General features: G+C 41.9%; 1 protein-coding gene across 1 annotated transcript in view; it reads left to right on the top strand.

Annotated features, from left to right (window-relative positions):
- LOC121880362 overlaps positions 1–18,031 on the top strand; it is a 28,582-nt gene that overhangs the window by 5,082 nt on the left and 5,469 nt on the right. Inside the window, exons 2-15 of the mRNA XM_042387514.1 lie at positions 6,830–7,057; positions 9,250–9,442; positions 9,748–9,858; positions 12,165–12,331; positions 12,662–13,685; positions 14,047–14,141; positions 14,723–14,918; positions 15,145–15,274; positions 15,525–15,678; positions 15,806–16,042; positions 16,352–16,505; positions 16,647–16,840; positions 17,026–17,233; positions 17,532–17,993. Coding sequence (XP_042243448.1) covers positions 6,830–7,057; positions 9,250–9,442; positions 9,748–9,858; positions 12,165–12,331; positions 12,662–13,685; positions 14,047–14,141; positions 14,723–14,918; positions 15,145–15,274; positions 15,525–15,678; positions 15,806–16,042; positions 16,352–16,505; positions 16,647–16,840; positions 17,026–17,233; positions 17,532–17,993 — 3,553 coding nt within the window. The remainder of the gene's footprint in view (positions 1–6,829; positions 7,058–9,249; positions 9,443–9,747; positions 9,859–12,164; positions 12,332–12,661; positions 13,686–14,046; positions 14,142–14,722; positions 14,919–15,144; positions 15,275–15,524; positions 15,679–15,805; positions 16,043–16,351; positions 16,506–16,646; positions 16,841–17,025; positions 17,234–17,531; positions 17,994–18,031) is intronic.

Below are 18,031 nucleotides of genomic sequence, written 5' to 3'. Positions count from 1 at the left end.
TTTCATTACGGATTTAATAGATGAAGATTTCTCTGATTATATGAGGCGGAAAAAGAGTGAGTTGTCTAGATAAGGAGTGTCCGAACGAGCCTAGATCCGGTTTTAATTAATTTAGCTGGATGGTTTAACCTGTTTAGTACGACGGATTAAACCTTTGGAGGAGAATGGTTTAACTTGTTTGGGTATGATATTTTTACATTATTTTAGCCCCTTTAGTACAATGGTTTAAAGTAGTTTAGTAAAGATGGTTTAATATTTTTTAGTATAATGGTTTAGCCCTTTTAGTTAGCATGATAATTTAACTTAACCTCGTTAGTATGATGGTTAAGTCAGGTTAGGTTAAGTCAGGTTAGGTTAGGTTAGGTTATATGTGTAGTTCAGTGTATAACAGTAATCCATCCCATTTACAACGTTCCTCCTTATCATCCACGAGAGGTTGTCCTAAGACCCTCATGGTACTTTTATCTCACGCACTGCCTGCCAGACTCCCCAACTCTATACTCTGTTTCGCCCTATCTCCTAGACTGGTCATATTTAGGTTCATTTTTCATCCCAATTCGGACTGGATATCGCTCGGGTGTTTAGGATGATTGTATCGAAACTGTCAAGGTCCAGTACACTTCCAGATGTACGATTGGCCTTTTTATTTATGGGTCACTGGAAGGATCTCTCCTCCTCCTCCTCCTACTCCTCCTTAATGCCGCCCAGGACGTTTCAAAGCCTTAAGGATACATTGTCCAGGATGCGGATAAAGTCACTACATCAGGAAGGATTTTTTTTTTTTCTTTACTGCCCGATGTCCAGATTCACAAAATTTCGTACAATAAATATTCCTCGTAAGTGAAGATGTAAAAACGGCTTCACTTGTCCACTTCAACTAAGAGCACAATAAAATCAGCTAAAAAATAGTCATAATATTACAGATGGACTCTACCTTAATTAGGTCAGTTAACAGAGCACCAGTCAGGACACGAAGATAACTCACTCATCATCAAGAGATTCTCTACCTTACTTCTCTCTGGCGGGGAAGTGAACGTATCAAGTTAATGTAGATCCTCAGTATATTTTCTTTTATATAACTTTTAGATCTTATTTTTGTGTTTTAGCTTAAGTTAACCTGTTAGTGGCGTTCTATCACCCAACAGTTACGAGGATTAGTCATCTGAGGAAAGTTTGTGTGAATCTAGGAGTCTTAATGGTCCATCAACCTTATTACTGTAGACGCCAGAAAAGTTGTTAGTGGGAGACTCTCATCGTACTAAAAAACTACTTTACAAACTTCTCGAATTCACTTAACATGAGTAGATGTTAATTTTGACGAAAAAGAAACACAGAAACAAAAAAGTTTAATCGTGTTTTTGATCAAAAGGATTTTTCATGTATTCAAACACTTTCTGAGATTGAGTTTACACACACAAAAAATATAATAGCGGAATGGGTCATGAAAGTGTAATCCGGCAGATATATGTCCCAGGAAGCGAGTAGATTTAGCTATAAAAACAGATTCGTGAATAAATCAAAATAAGAGAAAATCATCAGTGATAAAAGACGGAGATTCGACGGGTCTGGTCTCGCGAGCCTCCGACCCCTCGACCACAGATAACGCTTCCATAGTTCCCGGTGATAAAAACTATTTTCCGATGTTGTTATCAGTTATGGCTATCATATTCCACATATGAATTTTGAATAGAAAAAGTTACTTGGTCTTGGAATATATAAGTTTTTTTAATAACTGGAAAATATAGACCCTTGCACCTCTCAAACCAGATAATTATTTGTACACTTTATTCTTATGTAGAAAATAATTGTAAGAATAAACATAAACATTATAATGCATAAAAACCCACAACAAAACTCTATGACTTTGAACTTTATTGTCATAGGTTCAAAGTAATACAAATATTTAACCTTTAACTGTAACCTTCCCTTTAGTCCGATTTCTACTAAACTTCATCCAGTTAACATTCTACACATGTACAAAATATCACTAAAATTGGCTCATAGATTTTGTAGTTACCTTGGGAGACATACATACATACATACATACATACATACATACATACATAAAGGACGTATACAACCTGAACGCTGTCTCAGTATTTTGACCTCGAGAAAACGGAGCAGTGAGAGGAACTTGACATCAATCTCTCTTTCTATTGAGTTTGAACTTGCTGACACAAGCCATTATATATGTGTGTTGTATATAAACACACTGACGGACAGACAGACAGACGCTGTCAAATGTCCTCCCAGAGGGTAAACATTACTGCTTGGTGTAATGTTTAATTCATGGTGCTCAAGAAAATGTGTTTATATGACAAACATGGATAAACACACACACACACACACACACACACACACACACACACACACACACACACACACACACACACACACACACACACACTGTATACTAGATAAACTTAACTTAACTTAATGTACCTAACCAAAGCTAACTTAACCTATCCTAACCTAACCTACCCCACACACCCTAACCTCTGGAGATCCCTGAGTATTTAGGCTCGAATCCTGGTTCCTTACATGGGATTACTTTACACCCACAATGAACGCATCTAGCTGACCCTCTTAGGCAATAGCGTTAAGATGGAGAGCTTCAGATGGCTACAATGTTGTTCTGAGACTTTAGTTCCCGTGACGGCTTGTCTTATGAGGTGGACTACATTTTAAAAAAAAAGTAAACATTGCGTATGAACTTTTATGTGCTTATGCTTCTCATCCTCTTCCCTTTCTCTATCCTCTTCTCTTCCTCCTTTCCTTTCATACTTATACTCTTCATCTTTCCCTCTTCAACTTCTTCTTTCTTTATTTTTCCTACTCCTCCTCTTTCATTCTCCTCCCGTCTCAGTTCGGAGGTAGGCGTTAACAGATAATTGTGATGCTAATATGACCATCAGGCTGACAGAACAACTCGGCTTACATACTCTCTCTCTCTCTCTCTCTCTCTCTCTCTCTCTCGTTACTTCATCTGTTAATCCCTAAGAGAACGATGTTTTCTTTGTATTATCCACCCTGTCGTTCTTTTAGTGTTTGAAGCTGTTTGTTTACCATGTCTCTCTCAGGGGTGAAGCAAAAGGTCCTATACCAAATGATTTCAGTCCTTCATTACGTGTTATTAGTCTCTCGTATTTTTCGCCTCTTCGTCATTAAAATCCTTTCCTGTGTTGTGAGTGGTGGCTCTTGAGTGTTGTGTTGAGCTGAGTGCCGTCACTTCTTTCCCCAGGTAATTACTGTTATTAGTAAGACGGCGCCATTCACCGCTCACCTCCAATACCTAATGTTTGTTTACCTGGTGTGGCTGCGGGTCGTTCTTTTAGTATTTGATGCTTTTTATTTTATTTTACAGAATCGATTATAATTTCAGTAATACCGATAAATATTTAGAATTATCAACAGTATTTACACTATCTGTTTTCGACCATCGTATATAAACACGGTATATCAAGGAATTGTACAATAACATACGAATATCCATATATGTAAAACACTAAACTCTTTACCACTTGGGCTCAAACCGTCATAGTGAGAGATGGAGATGTTACCACTGAGCTACTGAATGCTTTTAAAAGAGGCAATATATAATTAAGTAAATGACTACTCATAAATATTGGGTGGCACAGTGGTAACGCCTCTGTTGGGTTGGTGGGTCGAGTCTCCCTGGTATTGGTCTTACTGATTTTATACAAACACCCGGGTTGGTAGAGGAAAAGTAGGGTATATTTATTTGAGGGGTAAGATTATCCTTCCCTTTATCCCTTCCTCATCATGCTAGGCTCTCTCTCTCTCTCTCTCTCTCTCTCTCTCTCTCTCTCTCTCTCTCTCTCTCTCTCTCTCTCTCTCTCTCTCTCTCGTTCCATTAAAATTATTCTTTGTTAATATTAACTTGTGTTTTGTGTACATTATTATTTTCCCTATTCATCTCCTTCAACTCAGTGACAGCAAGAACGAGTGTAAGTGATACACACGAATCATTAAAAAGCAAATGTAATAACAAGGAGTTGGCAACACCTCTCACTAAATCAACACGTCCTGAACTGGTACAGATCAAGTTTGTTTTCATTCAATTGCCAATGCCACCTGGATAGATATTAATCATTTAACTGAAGTAATTGCAACATATCATAAATAATCCAGCAATTTGATCGTTAGGGTTAAGCTTCACTTCATCAATATCTATCACAAAGAGCAGAATAATAATGTTTATATATTTCTCAAAGTAAATTTTCATTCTTGTCAGACTCCTCTTACTGTAACGCAGGTGTTCTGGTCAAGGGTAAACACAATCTCTGCCATCACTCACTCTCTTGCTGCCGTAACAGATGTGTTCTGCCACAACAAGGTCCTTGTCATCCCTCAACACCTGCACGTCCTCCCCCCACACACACTGCTATGTTTCCCCAGTCAGTCACGCCCACCGCTGCTTCCTGGATTGTCTGTCACCCCCTTTCCTCTCTCACACCTCCTTCATACTCTACTTTCCATTTGCCTTTTTCTCTCTTTTTGTCTCTCTCTCTCTCTCTTGATTCTCTCTCTCTTTGAATCTGTCTCTCTATCTCTCTCTGTCTCCCTCCCTCTTTCTCTCTGTCTGTCTCCCTCTCACACCTTCATTCTCTCTTTGCCTCTGTCTCTCTTTCTGTCTCTCTCTCTCTCTCTTACCTCGTTGATTCTCTCTCTCTTTGAATCTGTCTCTCTATCTCTCTCTGTCTCCCTCCCTCTCTCTCTCTGTCTGTCTCCCTCTCACACCTTCATTCTCTCTCTCTGTCTCTCCTCCACGCTTGAATAATCACGTTTTACCAATAACCTATTATACCCATACCACCTAAATAAATCCCAATCAGGTCTTTGTTCAGTACCCCTTTCACCTTATCATTCTTATCAGTTTTTTTATAAATTTCTATCATTCCTTTTATGTCATTGTTAACATATCTCTCAGCGCCCTATTCACCCCCCCCCTCATCCATACACTGCAGTCGAGAATAACATCTTTGTTTTTCTCTTCAGTATTAGTATTGCAATCCAGTGTTTCCTTTCTATACAACACTGTCAAGTTATCTTCTGTTTTTCCTTATCTATACACCATCAAAAGTAGTCATTTTTCTCTATGCATCTCAATTTATTATTTTATTTACTTGATTTATCTTATGATTCACTTCTTCACTCGTTTACTCCTACGATATTCGCAAGACACCGAAAACAATCAAAACTCACACTTAATATCAGTTTTATTCGCAATGGTTTAAATTTCTTCCTGTCTTTCTTTTCTTTTTTTTTTTACTTATTTTTATTGTTTATTTTTATTTCACATTCACCATTAACTTTCTCTTACAACAAGCTCTTATGTATACTCATTAGTTAACACCTGTAAGTTTTATCGTCTGTGTCACCAGCCATCATCTACAAACAGCGGCTGACTCACCTCTCAACTGCACTCATCATCCTCATTAAATTTAAATCTCTCTCAATTGTTTTTGTTTTCACCTCACTCACTCACTCACTCACTCACTCACCCACTCGTTCATGTAAATGTTGAACAATTAAAGCGACATTACACATCCTTGACACAGTCTTACTTTCACTAGAGTAACTTGACAACATTACCATCACCCTCTCCACAGTGTAGTGCCAACAAACACCCAGAAGGAGTTATGTAAGGTTGAAGGTGTGTCTGATAACGCTCTCTGTGTTGCTCTTCATGTTAGGCTCAACACACACACACACACACACACACACACACACACATTCACCCTCACCATGGGCCTCAATACAAATAAATAATTCCCCCAAACTTCAACTTTTATAAAGACTTAATTTCTTTCATCATCATAAACTGCATAATTCAGACTATACCTGTAAGCGGCAGCAACTTGTATTATAAATCACGGGTCCAATCTATCCTATCCTGTTGTTATTGTATAATCACCGCCCAGTCATCCAATTAATTCTTAACTAGTCTCGTAAGTCATCCCTTTGAAGGTAACTCAACTAAGTCATCAAAACTCGTTATGTGGAATTCAGGTTTTATATCTCAAACGTAAACATGGATTCGGTGCATTAAATTGGGTCTGTATTTTCGTGCCCTGAACATTATGGTTTGTGGGTCGTGTTTTGTGGTGATAAGATTCTTGATGGTCTAATATGTATTTTTTTTTGGGGTGTTTGTCTTGGCTTTTGTTGTTTTTGTTGCCTTTTGACTAGTCTTTATTTTTTTTTATTTTTTTTACTCATGAGATACCAGTCAATCACTAACTAAAATCCACCACCAACAACATTCATCAACCACCACTACTAACCACTACTACCATCACCACAACCACCACCACTAACCATTACCAACAACCACCACCACCAACCATTACCAACAACAACCACCACCAACCATTACCAACAACAACCACCACCAACCACTACTACCATCACCACAACCACCACCACCAACCATTACCAACAACAACCACCACCAACCACCACTACCATCACCACAACCACCACCACCAACCAATACCAACAACAACCACCACCAACCACCACTACCAACCACTACTACCATCACCACAACCACCACCACCAACCACTACCAACCACCACCCACTACCAACCACCACCACCAACCACCACCATTATCCCAAACCACAATATCCTGACCACTTGAAGGACCTGTTATACCTATCCTTCATGACCTCGACTCTGAATACAATCCTATTTAGTCTTACCCTTCACAGGATGAGTATAGAGTGCACAATAAACTAGCCGGCAAAAATTCAATTCACTAACCCCCTTTACTAATTACCTCACCTGGTCCTTCTCTCCACAGGTGTGCGTGAGGTGTGCCACCGACTTGACACCCTTGGATCCCTCGACTTCCAACCTCGAAGTCCGGGAGTCTATAGCCAGAGAAGAGAAGGTCAAGAAGGAGGAGAGGGAGGAGGAGGAGGAGGAAGTAGGAGAAGAACAGGATGGAGGAAGGAAGAAGGAAGAAAGAGAAGACGTTGAGATTCTGGAAGAGGGGGAAGGTGGGGATGAACCAACAACGCTTGGGAAGGTAAGGAGGACAGACAGACAGACAGACAGACAGGTAACTTGACAGACAAATAGCTAGTGAGGTTACAAAGATTGGAAGAGATAGATGGAAAGTTAGACGGACAAACAGAAAAATAGATAAACATGCAGATAGACATGTAGACAGGTCTGATAAGAAGACCGAAGTAATGTATTTAGTCAGAGATTTATGTCCTTAACCTAACCTAACCTAACCTAACCTAACCTAACCTAACCTAACCAATGAGATTTATGTCCGGCCATGAAAAGTTTGTCCAAAGGAAACAGTTAAGAAATGCCCTTTAAAGAGAACGTCACCCAAACAAATTTTTTTTTTAATATGGACATTGGGAAACAGGAATTGGAGTTTGATTTAAACCATTTCTGCTGCGTTAATAATAATAATAAAATTATTATTATTAATAATACACTACACTGTTACTACTACTACTAATAATAATTAAGCAACATATGATGCTATTACCACTAATAGTAATAGGTTATTAATAACAATGATATCAAATCCAATCACTTAATTTAGTTACGTTAAATATTTTTCAAGAAAAATTACAACTTGCTCCATCTGTGGACAAAATTTTAAACTATCCAGCCAATCACAAAACATAGCGTAATTAGGTAAACTAACGCGACTGTTTGTATCATTACCTATACGCTAGTTTTGTCCTCAACCTCTGACTGTCTCTTAATCTTCCATTGTTTTAACCAGTCGTATGTGACGTCCTGCTAAAGCTTATTTCCTATTGGATGAATGATTGTTGTTTCATTATTTTGCAGATTTCGGGATTCCCCAATTGTTGTTTTTTTAACCCCATAGACGCCCTTTGTTCTTATTGGCTGAATGGATTACTTCTGTTTTCTTATTGGCTTAACGAAATAAACCATAATAGATGGTGTTACAAGAGACGTAATTATTTTCTACACATACTAAACTGTTGTTAAATTCACCAGCTGTCAGTAACTTATGTTCACTACTTCTCACGACCCCTGACCCCTGCAATGTTAATAAATGATAGTGTACATAAATGTTTAGAATAAGTGAGCATACTATACCAATACCCTCACCAACATCAACACCTCCCTCACCAACACCCCTCCCTCACCAACACGCCTCCCTCACCAACACCCCTCCACACACAAACTCACACGTCAACACAACCACACACTCACACACCAACACACTCTATATCTGGGACATTTGTTTATGATTATTATTATTATTTAACTATTATGCCCGGGGTTAGGAGCAACGAGTAAATAATTCCCTCTCTGCGAATGAAGTGTATTGACAATTATTAAAGGAATATAATATCAATAACCTCGTTCAATGTTGTCTTCATCAGTTGTGAGGGAAATATTGTTTGCTTATGTTAAGTTAAAGGAGGTTAAAAGGGGACAGCTAAACTATTCCTATGTTAATAAGAAACAGGACACAATGTTTAATTCTATGTTAAATCCCTACGCCAGGGATGGACCGCCTTGCTCATATACTCGTACGATGAACAGGATTAACACTTACTTTTGAACTGATGGCCCTTGTCGTCTTGCACCGCCGCTATCCTCACGGTCTCTCAGTTGCGTCCTCACTCTACACACACACAACTTCAACTAAACTCAATTCTTTAGAGAAAGCTCACCTGTAATTCATAGTTATTTCACCAGCCAATCAAAACGTCTTTACAAACCCCTTAGGCCTCCTTTCTGCGTTGTGATTGGTCTTATAATATTAGTGTTGGAGTTTTAGTGTCATATCGCTGAGACCCAAGTGACGCACCAGGGAGGGTACTGATCTAGGGAGAGAACTGTTGTGTAGTAGTTATGTTTGCCAGAAGTTATAAACAGAAGCTGTTACCTTTATGCTTACACGTTATGGGTGTGGGTGGGCGGTTATATGTGGGCGGTCATGGGTGTATCGGCCGCTCCTTATGCTATACAGTCCACATATACTCATAAACTCCACACATTAACCCACACAAAAAAACACACACACACACATACACACTTCCATGCCCAAACACAATCACACCCACACACACCAGAAACAGTAGATAAACACAAAGACAGATACAGAGTTATAGAGACAGGCAGATAAAAATCAGCGTCATTTCTATCTGAATGTGGATTTTACTGTCAGATTTTTGTTTTATGATGTGTCTCATCGTGTTGTTGTCCCTCAAGACGGCGAAGGACAAGTTGGCAGCCGCTGCTAGCCTCCCTAAACCCGAGGCGCTCCAAGGAGGACGTTCTGGTCACTCCCTGCAGGCGGCGAAGCTGGGCTCTCACCAGTCCCTCCAGGGACTCCACCTAGGCAGGATCCCGCCCTCCTGCGCCCTCTGCTCCAGGGAAAGGAACCTATGTAGAATTATATCTGGTGAGTAAAGATATTCTACCTGCAGGTCCTATTAGAATGACGGCTGTTGGTCCAATACTCCCATATCCTAACCGACCAAAACTTAACCTAACCATTAGACATGAGCTTCAGGCCTAATGGTTAGTTTAGGTTCAGTCTATTACACTTGGGACTAATTTAACCGACCACTAGATATTAGTTCGGGATCATCTCAGTATTTTGTGGTATCTAAATTTTACTAAACTGTTAAATAATGCTTGAGAAATGTGATAAAAACTAAAATAAACTGCCCATATTAGGTCTCTCACGGGGTGTCCCTCTTACAGGCATCTTCACCAGGTCGCCGCTTCCCTATGGTTACTCTCTGGTCACGCCGGTGCCTGCTGGGGTGTGTAACCTCACCATCACCGAGATGAAACCTTCGAAAAACTTCTTTGGTGAGAAATATAAACAATAAACTTATTTGCTTCTTTCTTCTCTTCACTTCATGACAGCTTAGTAGCTAGTCGTGATATATTGTATATTAAAACTATTTATGTGATATTTTGGTACATTATTTATATGTATTGGATATATAATATAATATACGGAAGGATAATCAATTGGGATCAGTTTACTTTTCTGGTTCTTTTATCTTAGGTTTCAGCAGTAGAAACGGTTCTTAAACTTTCACCTATAATCTGGTGTATATCTCCACAGAGTATATTTATACTTTAAGAATAAATCTTCCGAGTGTCCGCCGGGTCACTTTATTTTCACCAAAGTTACCCGTGAGAAATTTTCGTTTTCTCTGGTGAGTTATAGGCGCCTGTGTATCCCCATAACTTACCGGGTTTTCCGAGTTTCCGGCACAAGACTGTTAGATATATCTTAATCCTCACAAGTAAAATATTTTTACTTATACCCAAGCTAGCAGAGCGTAGTGGAGGGAGGCAGGGAGATAGGGGTGCAGGGTTGGGGTAGGAGGGTGGTAGGGTAGTTGTAGAGGGTAACCAGTACGTGAACGGAGGTACAGGGCAGGGGTAGTAGGGCTGCGGGGTTGGGTAGTGTAGTATTTGCCAGAATTTAGCTGTCCCCATAAGACCAGGGATTAATAAAATGTGTCATGCATAACATTAAATATTCTCTATTATCACAACAACTCTCACCATGGAATTAATAGTACTATGGTAGGTAATGATACCATGTGGTGAGATACAGTACTATGGTAGGTAAGGATACCATGTGGTGAGATACAGTACTATGGTAGGTAAGGATACCATGTGGTGAGATACAGTACTATGGTAGTCAATCATGTGCAACTTTACTTAAGTTTTTTTCGAATGTTCTTTTATTATTAAGGAATTTTAAATTTTGTCTAGTTTAATCTAGCCTAATTGTCTTGTTCCTTCATCTAAATTTTATCACTAAAACTTCTTTCTTTATATTCCTTTATTTAACACAAACTTTATTCTTCCATAATTAAACTCCCGCTGTTTAAACGACAACTTTACAACGTACGGTTTAAACTTGTTTGTGAACACCGACTTTAAATTCCGTCTTTTAGATAACTTACTGATCTTTATTACACTTATGTCCTCACACTAATTATAAGAAAGGTATTATATTGGGCTGGTTATATGATTTTATCTCTTTGGGTTTTGCTCTACTCATAATAATATATTTTTATCGAAGTTTTCATACACCAGACACTAATACTCAGTTACCCATAACATACTCTGTAATAAAACTGTAAAAGAAAATGACTACTCTTTGGTGGATAACTACATCATTACGTCTCCAAGTTAAAATGGTATTATAAAGACGGAAATTAGGTAATGGAATTACTATAATAACAAAAGAGCTTTAATTAATTTCAATAGTTGATAATAAATTATGTTATTGTGCATTATAACACTTCTATTACCTAATTTCTGTCTTTATGATACCATTTTTACGTGGAGACATAATGTAGTTACCCACCCAAAAATATTCATTTTCTTTTATAGTTTTATTTCAGAACATTTATGGATAACTACATTATTATGTTTCCACGTTAAAATGGTATAATAAAGGCGGAAGTTAGGTAATAGAAGTGTTATAATGCACAATAACATAATTTATTATCAACTATTGAAATTAATTAAAGCTTTTTTGTTATTATAGTAATTCCATTACCTAATTTCCGTCTTTATAATACCATTTTAACTTGGAGACGTAATGATGTAGTTATCCACCAAAGAGTAGTCATTTTCTTTTACAGTTTTATTACAGAGTATGTTATGGGTAACTGAGTATTAGTGTCTGGTGTATGAAAACTTCGATAAAAATATATTATTATGAGTAGAGCAAAACCCAGAGAGATAAAACCGTATAACCAGCCCAATATAGTGCCTTTCTTGTTAATTAGTGTGAGAACATAAGTGTAATAAATATCAGGAAGTTATCTAAAAGACGGAATTTAAAGTCGGTGTTCACAAACAAGTTTAAACGGTAAGATTGAAAGTTGTCGTTTAAACAGCGGGAGTTTAATTATGGAAGAATAAAGTTGTGTTAAATAAAGGAATATTAAGAAAGGAGTCTTAGTGATAAAATTTAGATGAAGGAACAAAGCATCTACATACTAGATTAAACAAGACAAAATGAAAAATTACGTAATAATAGTAGAGCAGTGTAAAGAAACTTAAGTAAAGTCCCACATTATTATGGTAGCGTAGGAATGCTTTGTGTGTGTATGATACTATAACTTTGTATTGCCTCTCAGCGTTGCGACGGTCAGACGGTACTTATGTCCTCAACGGTAACTGGGACATCGAGGCAGCGGGGCAGTACCAGGCGGCCGGCACCACCTTCCTCTACACCCCTTCCAGCGACGACCACGGCGAGCAGCTCTCAGCCCCGGGACCTCTCACACAGCCTATCGACTTTATGGTGAATCTTGCTAACCTGTGGTCATCTTGGTGTAGCTATTTACTTGTGTTATTTACATACTGTATTACTGTTTAATAAATGAGTGAATGAACCTATGATCATGTTTGTGTGTGTGTACATTTAGTAGGTAAAAATATAAATTAGAAAATTAGTAAACAGTTAGATACCCAGAAAACGTGACTAATGTGGAGAAAAACTGTTAATAATTAACAACTCTCAGAGATGAAGACCATTCCTTGTGTTTACTTTACCACATATTGAGAGTAGCGTCCCCGTAGTGAAGGGATTAGGGCAGATAATCTACTAATGATCGTCTTACTTCTTTAACAGTTGATCTCACAGAGTCCCAACCCGGGGATCAAGTACGAGTACCGAGTTCCACTGCCGGAGTATCTTGGCGGTGCTCCTTCGAGTGGGCTGACACCTCCTTCTGGAGGCCTGGGGACCCCATCTGGGGGTCTAAGGCCCAATATGGGAGGAGGCCAATTGACGCCCTTCCAGCCTCTGCCTCAAGGAAATCCAAATATCGGTTCACGGAACCCGAATTTCGGAATCAGAAATCCGGGTTCAGTTGGTGTGAATCCAGGTGGCCAGAGTCTGTATCCTTACGGCACCGGAAACACGGGAATCCCAGGTGGGACCTTCGGGCCCATCAACCCTGTCCTGACACCCGTTGCTGTAGGAGGTGAAGGTGGTCAGGTCAGTTTCAACTCCAGCGGCGTCCTCTTTTCTCCCATCAATCCCCAGGGAAGTGTAGGAACCAGTCCCTCAGGATCGTCGAGGAATAACTCTCCGTTTTTGGGAGTTCCTCTTGATCCCTCGACGAATGTAGGATCCAGGGGTCCTGCTGGGATTCCCGGCGTCCCTCCTCACAGCCAGCCGATCACGCCCTTAGGAAGTACCACCAAGACCACAGGGTCTCTCCCCCTTCCCTGGAGTCCTACGTATGGCCTGCAGGATGGTGGAAGAGGAGTGCCATTAGGGACGCCCTTCTTGCCGGGCCAACAGTACCCAAGAGCTCCTGGGGGAGGATCCGTGCCCTCTGGTGTAGGACAGAGATACCCAGGGCAGGGCAGGAGTGACGGAGGAGGCCTGGACGGTGGAACCCATGACAGAGAAGGAGCGTCGGGTGTGGCGCCATCCAGAGACATAGGTTTCCCTCCGGAGTTTCCCAAGAATAGTGTTCCTCTAAGGCCCATCGCCATCCCTCGGCCTGGCAGCCCCGGAGGAAGACGACCTCCAACAGGTGGCGTCTCTGGGCACCACAGACGTCCTCCTCATGAGGCGACCACCCCGGCCACGCCTACAGAGACACACAGGACACGGCATCAACATGGCGCTAAACTCGGCCAAGGTAAAAATTGCCTCATTTTCATGTACCGTTTGACATGTGTCTTTAAGAACTATTGATATATAACCAAAACGACACAAAAACGTCTTCTAAGACTTTAAATAATTTATAGAAACTTAATTTTGGTAAAGCCATGAGTTTATACTGATAAAATCCAAGCAACTTCACATTATTTCTTTGCGTGATTTACTTTATGTTTTTAATAAATTTTTCATATCAGCGTGCGTCGATCATCTCTATATTTTTATTCAACTACGGTCTATTCTCTCCTTTATTGTATTCAAAGTTTATATGATCCAAAAAGGGGTTTTAGGGCTGATTCCTAACTTATGGGTCACGCTATTCCATGTGTTTATCTCTACAGGTCGACGAAAAATTCCTGGCAAGTCTCCCTTCGACCCAGGAGTCCAATTGACGCAGCCCAATGTCTCTCCCTCCTCCACAACACACAACAGGACAGTACGTGTTCATTATGCTTCAATGGGATATGTATGGTCTCTGGGATCCTTCTTATGGGTACACAGTGTCCCAGGGATTCCAGCGTTCTAACACGCATTTCTTTTTGGAAATAAAAAGAGATTTCAGGGTTATTCCAGGAAGGTAAACTCTGTAGAAATTCTTTAGTGTTTATTAGTCGTTTAGAGGGCAGGGGCTTCTCTCATCTTAATAAAATCGTCTCACACTAGCCAGAATAAAATACCAAAGGGATATTTTGCCCTCTAAGGGGTTAAACAATATAGGTTCTAATGGCCAGACAAAGAATTTCTCTTGCAAAATGCTCTTACTATCAATTAGGAGTTCTTTGCTTCCCATCTCGCACTGAGAAACACAAGAGAGAACCAGTACAGGCAGATGACAACCGAACGTTTGCCTGACGAACCTTTCATATGCATGTCATTGTAGATAATGGGAAGAGATTGCCAGGCGCTGTTGACTGCTCGAGATGGCGTTGGTTATTATGATACGATCTTAAATGTCACACAGCGTTACACAGGTATGAGGGACATCAGTCCCTCATACCCTGACTCCACCTCCTCCAGGTCCCCATAAGGCCCCCAAGGCGTCGAGGGAAGGGCAGCCGTCGACGCCACCAACAGCAGGACGGAGCCTCTGGAGTCCTATCGGGTAGGAAGCAGAACCAGGAGAAGGACAGGAAGGGACGACACAGGAAGAGAGGTTCGAGATTCCAGTGGGCCGAGAAAGGGTTCACTCCCTGCTCCCGACCCTGTGGTGGAGGTACGTCACTAAAGGTGTTCGTTGAGTCTTGTTCGTGATCCTGTGTGTGGGTGAGGCGGGAAGGAGAAATGGAAGGACAAGAGAAAAATGATAATATGAGAAGGATATAGGAAATAATGGAATAATTTTTAGCAGAAACACTTCATCACCATTACCTTCAACCCCACCATTACCATTCACTCTCCCTCACCACCTCTTCTCTCACAACTCACTCTGCCCCTCACAGGTAACCAGACAGTGATACTCTCGTGTGAGCGGAAGAGAAACAAGAAGGTGGTGCCTGACCGTCGCTGTGGTCACCTGATACCACCTGAAACACGCACCGCTATGTGTAACCTCACGCCCTGCCCAGCCGCGTGAGTCTGTGTGGTACTTCCTCTGTGTGGACTTCCCTGTGTAGACTTCCCTGTGTGGCACTTCCCTTGAGTGGTACTCCCATGTGTGGTACTTCCTTGTGGTTATATAAACAGTAAATGAGTGTTAGGCTTTAAAGGCTACTCTCCCCCCTCCGTTAAGTTCTTTCCTCTCGCACAACTCATTTCCCTCCTCACAAGAAGACATTTCTACCCCTCATACCTAACTCACCCCTTCCCCTCCGCCCTACAGGTGGATGCCGGGGGAGTGGGGCCCTTGTAGCGTCACGTGTGGGATGGGTGTTCAGACCCGCCCTCTGGTGTGCAAACAAGTGGTGTCCCCGATCCTGACGATGATGGTGCCAGAGGGGGCGTGTCTCTCCCCATCTACCGTCCCGACCTCGCAGGTAAGAGAGAGAGAGAGAGTGGAGCGAATAGTTCCGCTGTTTTATTATTTTTGGAGGGGTGGGCCTAACATAATCTAATTCCTATGCACTACTCACCTGTCACTCATCACACCACCTCATGACACAGGTGTGTGAAATAGGTCGCTGCAGCAGCACTACGCCGGAGTGGGAGGCGGGGCCCTGGTCCAACTGCTCGGCGCCCTGTGGCTTGGGGACCCGCAAGAGGCTGGTGACTTGTGTGGTGGGCGGGGTGGCTGTAGAAGAGGACCTGTGCACCGCCACCACCAGGCCCGTCAAGGAACAGGTGTGTGACATGGGCTCCTGCGCCACCAACACCTGGTTCTTCTCCAGCTGGTCCGATCAGGTGAGTTCCCGCCACTGCAGGTAGATAGAGAATGCGAGTGAACTTTAGTCTGCTGTAACCTTCATAAAAACGTAAACAATGACCTGTTTGACTCTTTTATATTGCTTCTTGAATGTAAGTTTGTGCTTTGATGTGCTAATTGTTTAATTACACTGAGTATTCGAAATTCTTAATTACACTATTAATGACGACTGTGTCTTCCTCTCTTCCCACCTGACTGTCGTGTACCCATGACAACTAACGCGTCTTGGCGTGTGCCCATGGCAACAAACGCCATCACCATCATGTCCTATCGTGCACGGGCGTCAGTGCTCAGAGTCGTGTGGGACGGGCGTGCAGACAAGGCGCGTTCACTGCCTGGCGGGAGGTGAGGTGCCGGAAAGTCAGTGTTCAGCCTCCACCAAGCCTGACGCCTCCAGACCCTGCAGCGGCCAGAGTGGTTGTGGCGGCCAGTGGTTCATAGGTGGGTACTGAATAAAATGAATTCAATAACCTAGCGTAACCGAACATAACCTAACCCCAAGGAAGAAAACTGTAGTGTTTCATGGTGATATGAATTCTCTCTATTGTGTGTGTATTATGTTTCTCCCTCCCACCGTCACAGGGCCGTGGGAAGGGTGTAGCGTGGACTGTGGCAGCGGGAGGGAGACTCGCTCTGTTCTGTGTGTGATGTACAGCCGCCAGCGATGGAGGGTGACGCAGGACTCCCAGTGTAAGTTGGAGATTCGACCCCCAGACTCCCGCGAGTGTAACGGCCAGCCCTGTACACCTGATTGGTACACCTCCGAGTGGTCCCAGGTAAGTCTGAATACCTGTGAACGGTCTTATGTAAGCATAGGTACACCTTAAACTAGACCCTGATGAGATACCCTCTCAGTCCGTGCTCACTCTCTCTCTCTCTCTCTCTCTCCCTTTCTTTCTCTCTCAGTATTTGTATCATACTCTCCCTTTCTCTTTGATCACAGCCCCTTCCCTCCCCGCAGTGTTCGGCGTCGTGTGAAGGAGGCGTCATGCGTCGTGAGGTAACTTGTCTTCACGCCAACAAAAATCCGTCAGCCGATTGCTACAACGTCACCAGACCGGACACCCGCCAGCCCTGCCACCTCCACCCCTGTAACGCCTCCGTCACCCCTCCTCCTGGCCCTGGTGAGCGCTTGGGTTCGACAGGAGGCAGTCAGGAGACACAGACTGGTGAGAAAAAAGTCTTTGTTTTGTATTTGTATTGGAATATTAGCTTCTGTCTATATGTCTATCGGTTTATTAATGTGTCCTTGGGATTATTGATCTATTTTTCTCTTCCTCTGTATCTATATTTCTATTCTAGTTGAGTCTCTCTCTCTCTCTCTCTCTCTCTCTCTCTATCGGATTCATCCACCTATCAACGCTTCACCTCTTCACTTCTTAACCACTTTCTATATGTTTTTGCCTATTTTTTCATCACTTTTCTATCCAATTTTCTATATGTTCTCTATTCTTTCTGTCCATACAGGAGGGGAGATGGCCGCCCCATCATCAGAGGACCTAAACAAAGATGACGAAGACGACGACGATGACTCTATCACTAAGAGACCTGTGGATAAAGATGACGATGGGGACGAGGACGATGCATTTGCTGCTTCTACTGACGATGACCGTACAACCCATCAGCAGGAGGAGGAAGGGGAAGAGGAAGAAGGAGAGGAAGAGAATGAGTTAGTGGTGGAGGAGACAACAGGAAGTGCCATCAATGTTATACCCGACAAGGATGCTCAAGGAGACGAATCAATCTCGGATGACGAGGATGGGGAAGAGAATGATGAGGACAGGGAAGAGGAGGAGGAGGAGGCGAAGAAGAAGAAAAAGAGGAAGAGGAAGAAGGACAGGAAGAAGAACAGGGAGAGGCAACATAAAACTGGATCAACGGGGGAGAATAACGATAAAGAAGACACCCCGGTGGCCATTGATAAACCTAGTAAGTGTGGTTGATGTATTTGGTTTCCTGTCCATTTG

The sequence above is a fragment of the Homarus americanus genome, unplaced genomic scaffold, assembly GCF_018991925.1.
Source record: "Homarus americanus isolate GMGI-L3 unplaced genomic scaffold, GMGI_Hamer_2.0 scaffold42527, whole genome shotgun sequence".
NCBI classification, from domain to species: domain Eukaryota; kingdom Metazoa; phylum Arthropoda; class Malacostraca; order Decapoda; family Nephropidae; genus Homarus; species Homarus americanus.
Note: the sequence above shows the minus strand (reverse complement) of the source record. Positions and strands in the feature narration are given on the sequence as shown.